Source organism: Mesoplodon mirus, assembly GCF_964341445.2.
Source record: "Mesoplodon mirus genome assembly, chromosome: 19".
Lineage (NCBI taxonomy): Eukaryota > Metazoa > Chordata > Mammalia > Artiodactyla > Ziphiidae > Mesoplodon > Mesoplodon mirus.
Window position 1 is genome coordinate 21,547,651 of NC_138995.1, and position 19,368 is coordinate 21,567,018.

The following is a 19,368-nucleotide window of genomic DNA, read 5'->3' on the forward strand; positions in this document are numbered from 1 at the left end:
CCTTGGTTTTAATCAAGTATTCATTTTCAACTTGGTTTTGTAACATGAATATTAAGCTCCTTGGTGTGATGGAAAAGATTGGCCTGGAACACTAATAAAAAAATTAATTTGAAGAATCAAGAAAGAGGCCAGTAGCTGGAGAGGAGGCAAGGGTGGGGTAGAGGGAGATGCCTGGGAGGAATCTTTCAGTAAGGAGAGCAGGGAGAGAGGTGTTCTAGGAAGCCGACTTTTTACAACATAAGGAAGCATTGTAAGGTTTGGGGGAAATATGAGGGGACCCAAACAAAGAGAAAGTAGAAGTGACTCTGTCATAAAAGAATATGGAAGTCGGGGTGAACTCTGGATACTTGGAAAAGTCAACATTAGTGATGATGAATGGTGTAGCCACAGAAGCCTAATCACCAGCCACAAGGGGCTGGGGTAATCACTTCTGGTTTCTCCTCTGGAAAAGTAGCTGTGTGACTATGTGTAGCATAGAGCTGTCAACTGGCTTTGTTAGTTAACATTTCTATCCCTCCTGCTTGCCACTGACATACGAGCAGTGACATCAGCGATTCCTGCCTCCCATCCTTTGCTGTTCAAGTAATTGGGTAGTTGGTTATGCTTAGGTTGTCACCTGTTTTCAATGTATTCAGGGTATAAACACACACTGTCTCTCTAAAATCTGAAACATGTAAATCACCCCATGGAACTAACACATCGCACGTGAGCTCTCTGCATATGATTAATTTGCACATTTTCCCCCAATTCAATGTGTTTCTTTCGGGCAAAGGAATAATCTTCTATAAAGCACTGACGTTTAAGTTTAAAACAGAGTAAGATGTTCTTTAATTTGTAAAAGAACGTTTGCTTAAGCTTATAATACAAAGTTCCAATTGTCCAGCAGGAAAAAAATATTGAGGTGAATTTAATAGAGTAAAATGATGGATCCTTATAGAAATCATTATATATATGATTTAATAATATAAAAAGATATAGAGAGATCCGTGAAAATATTTTTGTCTTTAAAAAATATTTTTAATATAGTTTTTTCACTTATTCCTTAATTCATTCAACCTTTTTCTACCAAGAGTTATTGAGTTATTATTATTTGTCAGGCACACCCTTTGTGAGAGGCTGGACATCTAAAACTGAAGAAACAGAGTCCTCGTCACAAGAAGATCACAATTTAACAGGACAGTTAAAAGCGAAGAGACAATTAACATAGAGGGGGTTTTCCCAGCCTTGACACTATTAACATTTCAGAACAGAGAATTCTTTGCTGTAGGGGCAGGGCTGTGCATTGTATGGTGATTAGCAACATTCCTGGCCTCTCCTCACTAGATGTCAGTAAGCACACATCCAGCCCCACCAGTTGTGATACTAAAAATAGCTCTAGACTTTGCATAACATACCTGGGGGGAGGTACAGCAAAATCACTCCCCAGCTGAGAAGCAACTGTGATAAAGTATGATAAGATCTGTGACTATGGGTCATGAATGACTGCTTACAGGGGGCAGTTCTAGAGCTGAGCCTTCATAGATGAATAGGAAATTACCAGACAGATAAGGAGAGGAAGGTCAGAGAAAATAGGCTCATGAAGGACTGGTGTTGAGGGAAATAGGACACAGTTAAGAAACTTGAATAAGTTGAGTCTTGAGGGTCCTGAGATGGATACAGTGGGACCAGTTGAAGAAATCTTGTTGGAATTCAAGGGAGGAATTACAAAGACCTGAAGAAGGCAGAAGAGGTAAAGGTGAAGAATTCAAGAGTTATTTAGGAGCTAGAGTCATTCATTTATTGAATAGCTTAGAAAGCAATAAATATTTCTTGAGTACTCTGTGTCAGACACAGTAGGTGTCAGGATTATAATGGTGCATGAGAGAGAGAAGCTGCCTTCAGGATATTGAGACAATCTCTGTGTGGTTAGCAAAATAAAGATGAGACTTGTAGGTGGCTTGGTAGACTTGGGGAGGAAAATCCAATCGTGCAGCACCTTTGACTGAGTGGGACTCCAATTTATCACTGAGAGATCCCGGCACAGTTTCTGAGGTATTTACTTTCAAACAAATAAACTGCCTGTAAAGCAGTGTGAGAGCAGCATTAGAAGGCATTTAAAATATTTTTTAAATAATAATTTTAATAAAGCCACTTTTATGCCTGATTATTTCTTTATATTCTCTGTCCACATGTATATAGATGTGGATATGTAACATTTAAAACAGTTGCAGTCATAGGGTGATCTGATTTGTTAACTTAATGGCACATCATAAACATTTTACATGCTGCTATATAATATACATAATTATTTTTAATGACTACATAACATCCCATCCTACTGATGGACCATTATTTCCTTAATAAAATCTCACAGTTGGATTTGGTGTTTTGTGCGTATGTTTCCTATGATTAAATATAACCCCTCTATGATATCTAAACATCATGCTTTTTTTTTTTTTTTTTTTTTTTTTTTGCGGTATGCAGGCCTCTCACTGTTGTGGCCTCTCCCATTGCGGAGCACGGGCTCCGGACGCGCAGGCTCAGAGGCCATGGCTCACGGGCCCAGCCGCTCCGCGGCATGTGGGATCTTCCCGGACTGGGGCACGAACCCGTGTCCCCTGCATAGGCAGGCGGACTCTCAACCACTGCGCCACCAGGGAAGCTCCATCATGCATTTTTGAATATTGTTTGTTTGGGTTTTCTGTTGAATTAATCCCCCCGGGAGAATTTTTAGAGGTGGGATTAGTAAACTCAGGGGTATTGAGATTTTTATGGCTTATGTAGTATGTTGCCTCATTTAGCTTTATTTCAACTACTCATAACATGGATATAAAGGTTCACATGGGGGCCTCCCTGGTGGCGCAGTGGTTGAGAGTCTGCCTGCCGATGCAGGGGATGCGGGTTCATGCCCCTGTCTAGGAGGATCCACATGCTGCGGAGTGGCTGGGCCCGTGAGCCATGGCCGCTGAGCCTGAGCGTCCAGAGCCTGTGCTCCGCAACAGGAGAGGCCACAACAGTGAGAGGCCCGCGTACCGCAAAAAAAAAAAAAAAAAAAAAAAAAAAAGGTTCACATGGGAAACTACCTTAAATCCCTTTTGGAAGGAGGCAGGGAATAAATTGTAGGCAAATGCTTAAATGTTGTCCATCCATCAACTCTGTTTCCCATTCAGTCGCAATGATTGGTACACGTGATCACTTGGCATGATCATTACTGGGCATTGGGGAGGCAAAGATCAGCAAAGATCAACAAGACTCAGTAGAGTCCTTTGGGATGCTCCTCACCTAGCTGGGGTGGGGGATGTGGGACTGCAGATGGGCAACTAAGGGGCCACACATATCTGTCTGGGGGAGATGGGGAGGACTTCACAAGCCTGGGATGAGCACCAGAAGACAGTAAAATCTCACCAAACTAGGAAAGGGCATCCCAGACAAACACCTGCAAAGATCTGGGGAGCTTCACTTGAGATTCAAAAAGTATCAGTCAAACTGCAGCATGACTATACTGGCTTCAACAACAACAAAGTTTTCCAGTGGAAACAATGCTCTGGGTCCTTAGGTATATGTCTAAACCAAGTTCAAAACTTTCTGTTCTAGGAGAATTAACAGGCTACCTGAGATCAGGAAATTTCTTCTTACCTGGTCTCAGAATATCATATTCACGTTTTAATTTTGTCTAACAATCACAGAGATTTTTGAGGAATTGCAGCAGTCTCATACCTTCAGCCTCTAAATATCATTTTTTTCTGCTGCTCAGTAACCCAGTGAAGGACAAAGATGCTGCTGAGTCCGGAATGACGGAGCAGCTGGTGACAGATTTTGCTTCAGGAAAAGGGAGTGTTCTCTGACTCTGGGGAGATGGGGGTGGAAAAATGATGGAAAAAGTGTCAAGGGTGTTGAATGCGTTTAACCTTCCTGAAACTGGAATCATTCTCAGTTTAGAGTGCTGGAGAATTAGGTTAGGACTAAGCCCTATGATTATATGCCCATTCAAAATAATACCAGGCAGATGATGACAATATGGTAGGCAGATGCTAGCCTTAAAAGACCCAACTCTTTCCAAACATTTGGGAGTTCAGTATCATCCAGAGTGCTAATTAGGAAGTTCTGTTTCATAGGAAGGAAGGCTTGTTTCTCTTCTATAATTTTACTTTTCACCCTTTACTTATTGATTCACAGAACCTTGTCTCCTTCAGATTTAGGGAGTGCTTACCATCAATTTCTTAATAATGACAGCCATTCAAATGCTGCTTTTTAATATTTTTTCACGTCTGTGTAAAATCTATATTGTTTATAATTGTTTTTCTTTGAATGGACTTTTTTTACATATATGTATTCTTTTAACAGGGGAGTATTCACACTGTACTATATCACTTGCCATAAGTAGGAGGTAACCTAAAAATGAATGCAGGCGAAACAAAACGATGTCATTACATTCTAGCTAGAGAGTTATCTCATAGTCTCTTGAAAGGGAGATCAGGAAGCATAACAGGAATGTTAAAAGTTAGCAGTATACCGAGATGTCCTTGATGTGTTTGGGAATGGAAGAATTGGAAAAGGAATAATAGGATCAGTAATTAAGATAATGTCATTCAAAAAACCCACCCACACAAAATTACCCATAAACCACCTTAAGTCAGTGTATGGGCCACTGCTGGTAAGGGTCCCAGACTTTGAGAAATGTTACATGGTCAGAAACTTTAAAAATGAGACTATCAGTATGATTAAGCCAGAAGTGTGTATGTGTGGAGGGGAGCAGTCATCTAACAAGACATTGCTTTTTTCTTTGCCTGAAATTCATTGACTATTTTTATTACCAAGATTCTTAGTACTTTTCAGAATGGGCTATAACATTTTTGTAATGTCTTAATTCCTTTCCTTAAATGATTTTAGTGACTGAATTGGGCAGCCTTAGTGTGTTCATGGAATGTGGTTCACTTTCAATGATGTGGTCCTTCTGTGTCTGTCGTGCTCCTAGAATTACCCATTAAGCACATTCCAAGTTTCAGCAATTGATTTGTCTGATTTTCTAACCAAATGGCTCAGGTAATTGGATATTGAATAAACGCTGATTTTCTTCTCTCTTTGAACAACTATTCATGGTGCCCTATAAAACAATCAGGTTTTTCTTTTCCATTATTCTTTCAAGGAATTGGTTGTCAATCTTCTCTTCTTTCTTGCCAGCCTGTAGATTTTGAAACCAAAAGAGCATACAGCTTGAAGGTAGAGGCAGCCAATGTGCACATCGACCCAAAGTTCATCAGCAACGGGCCTTTCAAAGACACCGTGACAGTCAAGATTGCAGTGGAAGATGCTGATGAGCCCCCCATGTTCTTGGCCCCGAGTTATATCCATGAAGTCCAAGAAAATGCAGCTGCTGGCACTGTGGTGGGGAGAGTGCATGCCAAAGACCCTGATGCTGCCAATAGCCCGATAAGGTACAGAGAAATTTATTTTTAAAGCCTGGATGGGGAATTCCAGAGGCAAGAGGTTTTAGGAAATCCCTATAGGAACCAGGTCCTTCAGTCTCAAAAAGGGTCCAAGATATCATTCAATGTAAACAAGATGAAGACTTAGAAGACATGAGTTCTACTCCACCTCTGCACCAACTCTTTGGATAGACTTGTTCAAGCTCCAGAATTTCTGGAGCAGATTTCCCAATGTATACTAGATGATGTAACCCTAAGCTTTGCCTATCTCAGAGAACTGTGGTGAAGTATAAATAACGATTGTGAAATAATAACAGTAATTCTAATTTATTGAACACTTTCCTATGCTCCAGTTACTGTACTAGGGGTGTCGGATATATAATCCAATTTATCCCCTCAACGTTATTTTCTAGGAATTATTATCTCTTAAATTAGGAGGAAATTGGGGCTCTGCAGGGCAAAGTGACTTAACCAAAGCGACACAGACAGTGAACATGAGGCTCAGAAGGCAAGCTCTGTCTATCTATCTAACTGCTGAGCACTTTGAAGAGATAACAAAGTGCCCCTCAAATTTAGGATGCTTTTATTATCACAAATATACTTTTGTGACTTAGACAAGAAAGCTAGAAAAGCTATTCAGAACCCTGCCTCCCCCGCTCCCCAACCTGAGCTAATGACCAATGAGATTGATGACGAAGATGAGAGGGTGATGAGAAAGAGGCTGAGAAGGAGGCTTGAGTCACAGATTCAAGGCATGTCCATATAGGCCGGAAATGTAAAGTTGGCCGAAACCTGCCCTATCCTGGATTCTAGCAGGTGTTTATTTTTCCATGGCCACTCCCCTAATTCCCTTCTTGCCTAGATTCCTTCCTCTGCCTCCTCATGGTCCCCCTGCCCCCGATCTCCCACCTACCTTTCCATCATCCTGTAGCCAGACTGATTGTTTTAAAATGCACATCTAAACATCACATCATACTTCAGTTAAACAGCAACGACAAAAAAAATCATGGATCAAATTGTTTCCCATTGTCCCCTACTCCAAAATAGTCTCAATTCTCTTACTTGGCTTAAGGCTCTTCTTCGAGCCCCTCCCCCGCAATTCCTGCTGTGTCCTGCTGGTCTCTCCTGCTTTCTGTCTTACTCTCCCTTCTCATCAGACTCTCAGTTGCAGCTAGACTGGGCTACTTCCTGTCCTCTTCTAATTCCTGACCTTCGTGTGTTCTTCCTTCTGGTTGGAGATCTCACTCTCATCCTTTCCAACTTGCTACATGGTACTCATTTTTCCCACCTCCACTTAGGTGTCACTTCCTCTAGGAATTCTTCCAGGGCACCCTAAGATGGATCAAATGCAGCTTCCACCTCACAGCTCTCACCATACATCACAATGACAGCTTACACTGTGTTGTCCCTGGTACAGTCAAAGAGGGCCAGGGATGTGTCTGTCTAGGTCAGGGATTAATAAGCTACAGCCCACAGAACAAATCCAGCCTCCATCTACATTTTAAGGAATCTCTATACTGCTTTCCATAATGGCTGCATCCTGAACAGGTATCTGCATTCTCGTGTTCAATGCAGCATTATTCACAATAGCCAAGATATGGAAACAATCTAAATGTTCGTCAACAGATGAATGGATTAAGAAATAGTGAGATATATATATATATATATACATATATATACACATATATATATGTGTATATTATATATATATAAAACAGACTATTATTTAGCCTGAAAAAAGAAAATTCTGCCATTGGTGATAACATATGTGAATTTGGAGGATACTGTGCTAAATGAAATAAGCCAGACTCAGAAAGACAAATATAGCATATCACTCATATGTGGAATCTAAAAAAGTCTGACTTACAGAAACAGAGAGTAGAACACTGGTTGCCAGGGGCTAGGGAGTGGGGAAAATGAGGAGATGTTGGTCAGCATGGTAACTATAGTTAATAATAATGTATTGTAGACTTGAAATTTGCAAAGAGAGTAGATCTTAAGTGTTCTCACCACACACACACACACACACACACACACACACACACACATACAGGAAATGGTTTGCTGTGTGAGGCAGTGGCTATGTTAATTAGCTTGATTGCGGTAATCATTACACAAAATATACTTATATTAAAACATCATGTTGTTCACATTAAATACAGACTTTTTTATTGTCAATCATATTTCAATAAAGCTGGGAAGAAAAGTAAATAGATCTGAGTATGAAAAATAATTGCCACGGACAATGGAGTTTTTCTATTTATACCAAAGAAAATGCTGACAGAGCAGAAGGAAGTCCCAAATGTAAATGCTGTTCAGTTGCCTTTAAGTCTATGAACATTGCCCCTTTGGGGAGAAAGGAAGGAAATTACCCTTTTTTGAGCATCTTCTTGGCCCCAGAAAACCCCGCACTAAGTTATTTAAGTTAATCCTCAGACACCCTTGAGGCTGTGATCACTTTAGGGTCCAATAGATGGAAATACTGAGGCTCAAAGAGATGATGTGAATTACCCAAAGTCACATGACCAGTCAGTATTGGAGACTGGATTTTAGTCAAGAGCTGCCTTAAGTCCACTATGAGCAGTTTACTCTCGCTGGGCAGCCACTGATGGAAAGATTTCCCAGGAAGGTTTGAGTACTGTGCTCTCTGTGCAAGAAGATACATCAGGTAACGGCTGAGGAGCTTGGTAACACCTTTAAACTACTCAAAAATGTTCATGGTGTGAATTTAGCCCAGAATATCAAGGTGCATTAGCAGCTTTTTAGAAGAGTGATGATGTAAAAACACATGGAACAGCTGCTCATTACCTTGGCACCTCACTATCTCCAAGGATCCACATCTGTGATTGGTTATTTGGGTCATATTTTCAGTGGAAGCTATTCTGTGCATGGAGCCATTTTTCATGTCTATAATTATCCAAAGATGCTCACTATGGCCCTTGAACCAACTCCCCTCACCCACTCAGGTCCTCATTCTTAGAATTGCCAAACAATTCATAGAATAACATTTAAAGGTTTTTATTCAGTGGGTCTCCTAGCCAGACTACCTACTTTCCTGAGTGCTTATCTTCACCTTGAAGGACATTTGTGTCCTTAAACATATGGGTAGGAGGGCCTTATAGTGTCAGCCAAACTCTTAGCTGCTTTGAAATGTTTGCAGCTTTCTTCTCAGACTCTAGCATTAGAGACCTTTTCGTTTACCACTGCCTTCCTGAAATATTCTTTCCTCTTAGCTTCATTGGCAGTAACCTCTTCATGCCTCAGACATACCTGGTGTCTTCACTAGTCTGAGATCCCAGTCCAGGCACTGGGGGCTCCCTGACACTCAGCCTTTCACTTCAGACTTTCTCTCTCTCTGTGTCCACTTATCTATAGAGTTTCCGTCCATGCTACTAATTGAATTGAGTTAATGCTCTAAATTTTCTGCCTCTAGGCTGATCTTTCTCCCTGATTCTAATTCTGTACTTGTTCTGCTGTCTGCTCTGCATTTTTACCCACTTCCTTTTTCCTTCACTGGCTCATTCATTAAAAACATATTTTTGAGCCTATACTTCTTGTGACATACTTAAAAAAAAAAAAAGACCGACTATACCCCTGACTCTGTGAAACCTCTGATAAAGTTGAATCTTGCTCTCCTGGTGTGGCAACATAGCCCTAGTGGAAATTCAACCTCTCCTTCCTGGTAAGTTGACTTTGTATTTCCCAATGTCTCCCTCTCTGTGACACTCAGGCTAGAAACTCTCAAGGACTCTCCCAGCTTCCCACAGATCTCCAAATATCAACTGAGTCCTACTGGTTCTGTCTTTATCACATAGTCTTCCATTCCCTCTGTCGCTTCTATACCTCACTCTCTTATCACCTCACTCCTTAAAAACTATCCGTACATCACCCCCTTAAGTTTCCTCTGTTCCTTCCTCCACTCTCACTAGCTCAGACCACCTTGCCCACCCTATCTTATTCATCACCCTGATAGTCTGAATTCATTTATTTGTCCCTCTGATCAAAAGCTTTTCATGATTTTTCACTGGCTATAGTATGAAGTCATACTCTGTAGACTGACATCTGATCTATCCACGGTGTGTAATAGCAGCGAGAACCACAAAAATCAGAGCAGCTGTATTTGTTGTTCTGTTTACTATGTGTGAGGCACTAGGTTATGTATCTTCAACATCTATCATTTTATGTAATTCTCACAGATAACCTAAAAGTTAGGTTACTATTAATATTCTAGTTTAAGTGATAAGTAAGCTGAAATTCAAAGAACTTAAGTGGCTTTTCCAGTATCACTCAGAGTATATGTAGCCAAGCATGAACTTGTACCTAGGGCTTTAAAAAACAAAATCCATGCGCTTCACTTCTATAGAATAATACTTGTTAATTATCTTTCTTCCTGTGAGCCTGTCTGGTCATGTCAACTAGATAGTAAACTCCCTAGTGGCAGGGAAAAAATATTCTATTATTTTCTCTTTATTTTCACATAGAGCTCTGCTGAGGGTTTAGTCACTGAGCCTCTACTGACATTTATGAGGTGTGGGATAGTTGATCTTCTTTCCTCACTGGGAAGGGGACTCATCATTCCATTCTCATAGGGAGCTGTGAAGTCAACGGTATCATGGATGAGCTCATGTTTTCTATATTGCAAAGTGCTCCTCTGCACTAAATTCCTCTCCCTTGGAAAGAACATGATCTAGAACTGGAAGATCCAGGTTCTAATATTGGCTCCCCCAGAAGCGAGATAATAGACCATTTGCAAATCCCACCATTTGTAAATTGAAGAGATTAAACTCTGTGACATCCATGGTCTTTGCTAATATTCTCTAATATTCTTTGGTTTTATGGCCCTCAATGAATGCCTTCAGACACATGTACAGTTGGCCTTCTGTATCCATGCATTCTGCATTGATGGGTTCCATGTCGATGGATTCAACCAACCACAGGTCCAAAATATTGGGGGAAAAAAAGTCCAGAAAGTTCCAAAAAGCAAAACTTCAATTTGTGGCACACCAGCAACTACTTACATGGCACTTTACATTGCATTAAGTATTTTAGTAATCTATAGATGATTTAAAGTGTACAGGAGGGGGCTTCCCTGGTGGCGCAGTGGTGGAGAGTCCGCCTGCCAATGCACGGGACACGGGTTCGTGCCCCGGTCCAGGAGGATCCCACGTGCCACGGAGCGGCTAGGCCCGTGAGCCATGGCCGCTGAGCCTGCGCGTCTGGAGCCTGTGCTCTGCAAAGGGAGAGGCCACAACAGTGAGAGGCCCACGTACCACAAAAAAATAATAGTAATAAAAAAAAAAGTGTACAGGAGGATATGTGTAGTTATATGCAAATATTATGCCATTTTATATGAGACTTGAGTATCCATGGGTTTTGGTATCCTCAGGTGGCTTGGATCCAATCCCCCATGGATGCCATGGGACAACTGTCAACACTTATTAAAGCCAGGTCTCCAGAACTTTATTCTGGGCAAGTTATTTTACCTTACTACACCACTCCTCTTGACCCATCTTCTACTTCACCTTGCCCCATAATATTCTGGAAATTATTTTGTCTTTTGTTAGAAAAAAGCAAATTTTCTAGTGGACAGGAGTAGCTGAAACCTTCCAACTATGCTGTTAGGCTCAGCCTGGGGTCATTAAAGTGTGGGGAGAATGCTCTACAAATGAATGGCCAAGCCCTCTTTGCATATATCACAATGGAATTCAGAACCAAGCTACCTGAGAACCCCTAAAACCAAATAAATTGAATAAATTTACTCAAAATATATCTAGCATTTTCCTTTAAGTAAGGAGAAAACTGATTTTTTAGTACTGTAAATGATCTTTGATGATAACTTAAGACTATTTAATATTTCATATGCAAAAATCTGGCAAATGTTCCATACACTTGTGACTTTCTGAGTAGTTTGGAAGCAAGGCAAACCCACTTCCCAAATGCAAGTTCATAAATATTCAGATGGTGGGTGATTATAGTAAATATGAAGAAATATGCAGCATGTTATTCCATTTCTCAATCAGATATGCAACGTATTATTCCATTTCTCAATCAAATATGCTAAACAGCTCTTTCATTCATTGTCCTGAATAAAGAATTCCAATGTGGCAAAATGATTTCTATAAAAGATTCATGTACAAAGTTTGAAAAGTAAATTTGATTAAAAAGAAAACCTAGCTCAAGCAATTCATTGAAAAAGTTGCTTTAAATATAGCATGGAGAAAATATTCAAATATTAAGCTGCTTGGAATGTCTTGGTCTAATTGACTCATTTGCATTCTGCTTAGGTATTCAATCGATCGTCACACTGACCTGGACAGGTTTTTCACTATTAATCCAGAGGATGGTTTTATTAAAACTACAAAACCTTTGGATAGAGAAGAAACTGCCTGGCTCAACATATCAGTTTTTGCAGCAGAAATCCGTAAGTATTATACTAAGAGTTTTGATTCTACTTAACCAAATATTATTCCTGAGAATTTCTATATATTCTGGAAAATAACAGACAGCTGAGATAGAACAAATTTTTTTTTTAGTCTTAAACATATTTTTCAATCTTTAAAATTTATTTTTGGTCGTCTATCTCGGGAGACATATAAGCAAATAGAGATGTTTTCATTTTCTTTGGCAGAACTGGGTACAGACTTGGCACATGAGCTGATAGCCTGTAGCAGCTTGAAACTCTTAACCACGGCTGAAAGATTCCCCACTTTATCCTCAGTTTTGTTTAAACCCAGAGCAGCAGAATCCTTAGAGCCAAGATTGTGGGTTCTTTTTTACCTGTAGACCGGTGGTTTGCAAACTTGATCATGCAATGGATTATCATGAAAGGCTTGTTGTAACAAAGATTTCCGGATCCCACCCTCAGAGCCTCTAACTCAGGTCTTGGGTTGGGTTTGAGAATTTTCACTTCCAACGAATTCCCAAATTATTTGATGCTCCTCTGGGGATCCCACTTTGAGAACTGCTGTTGTGGACTACACTCTGAGGGGGCCAGTCTCCATTATAAGCATTTAGAATTAAACCTCAACAGAAAGGGAAAAGTGGTTTATTTCTTACTTGTCTAATGTTGACCTTTATTCTAGGACATCCCCCTCACATTGGATTTGGCATACTTTGGATTTTAGGTGATTTTTGTGCCAACAGTGCCTTTCCCTGCAGGGCCTGAATGAGTGGCTGGAACCCACTTTTTCCCAAGAGTAACCTTGGACCAACATGGATTCCTCCCTTGAACATGTTTACTGTCTCAATTCTCTCCTTTCAGACAACCGGCATCAGGAAGCCAAAGTCCCTGTGGCCATTAGGGTCCTTGACGTCAACGACAATGCTCCCAAGTTTGCTGCCCCTTATGAAGGCTTCATCTGTGAGAGTGACCAGACCAAGCCACTTTCTAACCAGGTAATGCTGCTCTGCCTTGGCTATGAATAAGCATTTAGAAACAGAGTTTGGTTTTGAGAGCATCACCTGGAGATACTTCCCACTGCCCAAGAAGGCTTCAGAGCCCTGGTTTAGCTCTGGAGCTATGTTCTCTAATTAAAATCAGGCTTCTCAGCCAGCCAGGAATTTTTGAATGAATGATGTGCCAATGTCAGCATGATTTATTTATGGGCCACCTTTCTCTTTCAGCCAATTGTTACAATTAGTGCAGATGACAAGGATGACACAGCCAATGGACCAAGATTTATCTTCAGTCTACCCCCTGAAATCATTCACAATCCAAATTTCACAGTCAGAGACAACAGAGGTTCGTACCAAGGTTCCTGTGCATTCAGAGAAGTAGAAATGGAAAATAAATGGCTTTTATATTGCAGAGCACAAGTATTTCCCCCAATCTTAATAATGCTTTTCTGTTGAAGAACAAACAAAAAATAATAATGCCACCTTTATTTTGAGATATGGGCTCTCTTGGTGCATAGGAATAAGTGAATCTTATTTTATTTTACGTTTTTTGTTGTTGTTGGCTTTGATATTCACGAAGCAGTGCAAAAACCAAGTGGGGAGGCTTACAGGGTCAATACGCAAACAACTTCATTTATCTTTTTTTTAAGAGGTTGATACATCCTTAGGGGGAAGCATGGCTTTATGAATATTGATATTAAGTAAAGCATTAAAAGAGATTAGTTCAACCTTGTAAAGTAATGTAATCTTTCAGCTGTCCTTCCCTTTCCAGCATAGTTTTAATGCAATGTGGTTGGGTACAGAGCTTGATACCTAAAGGTAGTTATGGAATTACTGCCTGAAGCGCATGAATAAAGCATTGTTTCTCCACTGTAAACATGCAAACTTTGATGCGATTTCTATTTCTCATTTCATTAGTCAAGGAGGTTCTAGACTTGGAATTATTCGAAGTAGTTGTTTTTTGTTGTTGTTGTAGTATAGGCCCAAACTGATGCAGTCCCTTGACAAAGTGTATAGCAGAGCCAAGATCAAAATATAAATTTCTTGACTCCTGGCAAGACTATTTTGGCCTACACCTGTTCCTATAAGCCTGTGACAATGCAGGTCTGTAAAAACAGGAAGACAAATGCCATGGTTTGACATAGGAATAAAATGTGGTCCTTCTGAACACATGTTTTCATTAGACACATGCTAGCTATGTACGAGATTATAGATACATTGCTTTCCTGATGACTGAGATCAGGTTTATAGGATCTTAAATTAATCTAATAAGTAATGTTACTTTAACCATCACCATTATCAGTGTTATCTATGTTACACATACCAGTAACTATGTTCTAAACACCGTGCCAAGATCCTTCCCATACTTTATTTAATTTTCTCAACAGCATCATAGGTAAGGATTATTATTATCATTCCCATTTTGAAGATGAGGAAAATGAGGGACAGGCCATTAAGTAAATCAGCCATGTGGGAGTGAGACCTAGATTTTAAACCTGGACATTCAGAGGCTAGAGGTTGCATCCTAAACCACTGTGCCCCATGCTCCTTGGATTTGGGGGGATATGACCTGGCATACTTTATTATTATTTCTTGGACTGATTTGAGCTTTTCATTATGATCCTTATATCTGTGTGTTCATATAATCCCCAATTTACATTTGAGGTCTAATTGCTGGATGTATTCCTGGCAATATTCCTGTTTATCGCTGGACACCTCCTGAAACAGCTGGTGTTTCTAGGCTTTTCTTTGCCAACTTTGCCTCCATCACCTACCTTGTCTTCTTTTTATATGTGCAATAATATTTAGTTGCTGTTTACCCTCTGAAAACATTATACTAAGACCTATTGTTCTCTAGGGACTTATAAATATTTCACTTTGTCACAGTACTTCGGGAACACCATCTATATTTTCAAGGAGATTATATTACCATGGAGAAGCCAACCTACTGCACAATTTGTTTCCCCTGCCCTTTCCTATAAGAAACTAATCTTTTGTGGAGCTACCACTTTTGCAGGGAACTGCTACTTTTTAAGAAAAATGACTTTATTAACTATGGCAAACAGTTAATGAAAACTCCCATGTTTAGAGCTATTACAGAACTTTAAAGCAAATACAGTCCTATAATCATCATTTAATAGAGTTTCTTTCTACCAGATCCTAAAAGTAATTACATATTGAAGTGATCCAAAAAGAGTAATCACATTCCACAACCTATTAATAGCCTACTGAGTTACCAAATTTCCCAGCTGAGACTGTTTTCCATAGAAAACATGAGATAATGGTTTACAGCATGCTGAGTAAAAGTATCAGATTTCTCTCTCCTTGAGTGCTTACTTCCATTATGCCACGTAAATAATCAGGATTGTGTTTGCCTAAACTCAGCATAAGCGTTCGGCCTCTTTAAAAATATAAGAGGGGAAGCCATCTTAATATACACAAGCCTTTTATTTCACTTTTATCTTACTCCATTCTACAGTCCAAGCTTCAAAGACAACTCAGCAGGCAGCAGGAAAGTAGAACACTGGATAACTCTTCAACATTTGAGTCCATCTGGGGCTAATAATATCAAGAGTGGTGCTGTTTGGGGAAATGAAGAGCTGATCCACCCAGGCTTTGAGATGCATTTACTTTGCAAAATTAGACTTATGGCATCTTTAAAAAACACAAGGAACATGTAATGAATAAGAAAAGTGCAAAGAAAAAAATACTCAGAATAGCCCATCTCATTTATGTAGTTCTTCATTGGATTATAAAACCTGCTAATGGCCATTGTTCCACTTAGTTCCTAAACAGCCCTAGGGGGTAGGCATGTTGGATCTTTTTATCCCCATTTCATAGATGAGGAAAGAATATGAAACATCAGAAGATTCAGAGACTTGCCCAAGGTCACTCTAGCAATAAGTGAATTGAACTAAAATGTCTGAGTGTTTAAAGGGTTCTGTCTCATGTAGTAACACTTTATATATTATGAATATAGAGCTTGTGTCTTTTCTAATTAATTATTTTCTTTAAAAATCTTTGTTTACCCCATAATGAAATAACAACAATCTTCAGAAGAGAAAAACTCTAAAATAAATTCATCAATCTAGTATTCCAGGGGAAGTGTGAATAGAAAAGGACAAACTGTACTTCAAGTTTAATTTTAATCACAGCCCTAGTAATTGTTGTAAAATATATTTGCAAAGAATTTTATAAGTTTATTCTACTGCATAATTAATACATATCCCTTGTAGGAAAATTATAAAATACAAACAAGCAGAAATAAAATTAGAAATAGGGCTTCCCTGGTGGCGCAGTGGTTGAGAGTCCGCCTGCCGATGCAGGGGACACGGGTTCGTGCCCCTATCCCGGAAGATCCCACATGCCGCGCAGCGGCTGGGCCCGCGAGCCATGGCTGCGGAGCCTGTGTGTCCGGAGCCTGTGCTCCGCAACGGGAGAGGCCACAGCAGTGAGAGGCCCTCGTAAGCAAAAAAAAAAAAAAATTAGAAATAATAAAATAACTTGATAATATACTATCCAGAAATAATCACTGCTAGTTTTTATAGCCTTCCAGACTTTTTCTTGGCATATATTTTGATCTTTAAAAAAGGCAACCATAGGGCTTCCCTGGTGGCACAGTGGTTGAGAGTCCGCCTGCCAATGCAGGGGACACGGGTTCGTGCCCCGGTCTGGGAAGATCCCACGTGCCGCGGAGTGGCTGGGCCTGTGAGCCATGGCCTCTGAGCCTGCGCATCTGGAGCCTGTGCTCCGCAATGGGAGAGGCCACAACAGTGAGAGGCCCGCATACCGCAAAAAAAAGGCAACCATAAAATAATGTTTGCTTTTTTCCCTACATAATAATACATGATATGCATTTTTCAGCATCAGTATACTTATGTCAACATTTTTTCCCCTAAATATCCTCCTAACTTCATTACAAGGGTATATGATATCAGTTGACTATTGTTGTGTAAGTACGTTGTTTTCACACACCTTTGCCAAATACCTAATTATTCTTTTAGGATAGATTCCTAGAGTGGAATTACTGTATCAGAAGCTTTTAATACTTAATTGACAAATTGCCTATCAGAAATATTATACCAATTTATAATAGCATCAGTAAAATAGGTAAGCTCCCATTTCCTCACATTCAAGCCAACTCTAGATACTATTATTCTTTTTAAATGACTCACAAATTGATAAGTGAATTATAATCACATAACACATTTTAAATTTTCAATTCCTTTCATTACTAGTAAAGTTAGAATTTTTTAAATAAGTATCAATTCTTTTTTTTAATTGAAGCTCTTTTTATTTTTTGCTTCTATTTATTTATTTATTTATTTTTATTATTTTTGGCTGTGTTGGGTCTTCGTTACTGTGCATGAGCTTTCTCTAGTTGCAGCGAGCAGGGGCTACTCTTCATTGGAGCACGTGGGCTTCTCATTGCAGTGGCCTCTCTTGTTGCAGAACATGGGCTCTAGGCCATGGGCTTCAGTAGTTGCAGCACACGGGCTCAGTAGTTGTGGCTCAAGGGCTCTGGAGCACAGGCTCAGGAGCTGTGACACATGGGCTTAGTTGCTCCGTGGCATGTGGGACCTTCCGGGACCAAGGATTGAACCCATGTCCCCCACATTTGCAGGCGGATTCTTAACCACTGCGCCATCAGGGAAGTCCAAAATTCTTTTTTTTTTTTTTCTTTTTTTCAGCCATATGGCATGTGGGATTTTAGTTCCCTGACCAGGGATCGAACCCATGCCCCTTGCAGTCAAAGCCCAGAGCCCTAACCACTGGACCACCAGGGAATTCCCTGATTCTTTTTTTTGCTTTATAAATCGGCTACTCGTGTCCTTTACTCAGTTTTTGAATTGTATATTCATCAATTTGCAATTGATTTATAAAGTCTCTTCGTATTTTAATGCTGTTAACTTGTGACATCATACCTATTGCATAGATTTCTCCAATGTTTCAATGTCCTTTCAATCCTGGTTATGCTATGTTCTAAAATATAGACATTGTGCTTTTTGTATCAGTTTTTCTGCTTAAAATTATTCTTAGCAAGACTTTCCTCATGGAAAAGTGATATCAATATTCACCTAGCTTATCTTCTTTCTTATATATCATGTTTCCCATTTCAATCATTTATCCAATGTGAAATAAATACACAGGCTCCCTTTGTTGGCCATTTCCTAAATATCATTTAAGATATGGGCATTTCCAATTGCTTTGCAACGCCATCCTTATTTTCACCCACATTACATACTATTAGATTTTTTTTTGGACTATCAACTCTCCCTATTTTATTTATTCTCATGATAGTATCATATTTTTCTTTAACGGTTGCACACGTATAATATGTGTGTTAAAATCTGACAAGGGTTTTGTCTACATTATTTTCATTTTATTACTCTTTCTTAGCTTTTGGTTTCTTTGTTCCTCCAGGTATAATTTAGAATTATTTTTCAGGTGCCTGATAAGTATCTTCATGAATTTTATTGAGTTTACCTTAAATTTATGGATTAATTTAACAACAAAGAATTTAAAAATATTCTTCCTATCAAGAAGCATGATCTGACTTTCCACTGATTCAGTTCTCTTTTTATTACCATCAGGAATGTTTTATAGTTTTCTTCATTTTTGTTCTATGCATTTCTTACTAAGTTTATGGCTAGCTACTTTATATTTTAGATACTATTATGAGGTAGATTTTTAAATTATGTATATTTTCTAAGTGACAATTTTTAGTATAAACTATAGCTCTTTTAGTTAGTTCATTTATTATTGGACATTGTTCTAAAGTGATATAACTTCTAAGCTTATTTTCTTAGGTTTTCTAGGGAGACAGCTACATAAAAATTAAATAATAATTTGCTTCATTCTTTTTTAATATTTGGGTTTCTTTTACAAATTGCACAGATTTGCATTTTATATGTTAAATAATAGCAATAATAATGGCTTTACTTGTTACTTTAATGGGGATATTACTTCTAGAGTTTCATCATTAAGCATAATATTGGTTGTTAGGTTAAAATTAAGAAGATTAAAATTAAGATTTGTGTTATGGTGTGTGTGTATATTTTAGGAAGTTTCCTTTCCATTTTTTAAAAATGGATGTTCAGTTTTTAATCACAAGTTTTGGATTCTAACAAAGAGATAGTATGATTTTGACCCTTGACCTAATGACTTGATAAATTAAGTTGACATATCCTGATACTGAACCTCATATTTTAAAGTTCCAAACCTCTTATTCTAAACAATGATAAAATATAGAGAAAAGAGCAAGAGTTAAAGATTAAATATTGGCTTTAGCAGATAGTCCCAGATGTCGGAACTTCCCAAAAGCACATGCAGCAAAGTTAGTTATATTGTGAAAGCACAGCTAATTTTGATAGTGACTATTTCATGACCTACCTGCAGAGGAGCTGTAGCTATCATGATGGCCTCCAAACAGGCTGTCTGACTCTAGTCTTGCCCCCCGTTAACTCAGCCCTTAGTGATAATGTCTTTCTTCTTAAAATTCTTCTATGGGTCTCTAGTGGATTTAACTGAAACTTTATAGCCTAGTGAGCAAGAAATGATATGATAC

The 19,368-nt window shown here is 39.1% G+C and overlaps 1 protein-coding gene across 2 annotated transcripts in view; it reads left to right on the plus strand.

Moving 5' to 3' along the window:
- CDH11 (cadherin 11) overlaps nt 1–19,368 on the plus strand; it is a 151,041-nt gene that overhangs the window by 119,461 nt on the left and 12,212 nt on the right. For both annotated transcript variants that reach the window (XM_082607016.1, XM_082607017.1), the window contains 4 exons: nt 5,161–5,414; nt 11,690–11,826; nt 12,667–12,800; nt 13,029–13,146. In XM_082607016.1, the coding sequence (XP_082463142.1) occupies nt 5,161–5,414; nt 11,690–11,826; nt 12,667–12,800; nt 13,029–13,146 (643 nt within the window). The remainder of the gene's footprint in view (nt 1–5,160; nt 5,415–11,689; nt 11,827–12,666; nt 12,801–13,028; nt 13,147–19,368) is intronic.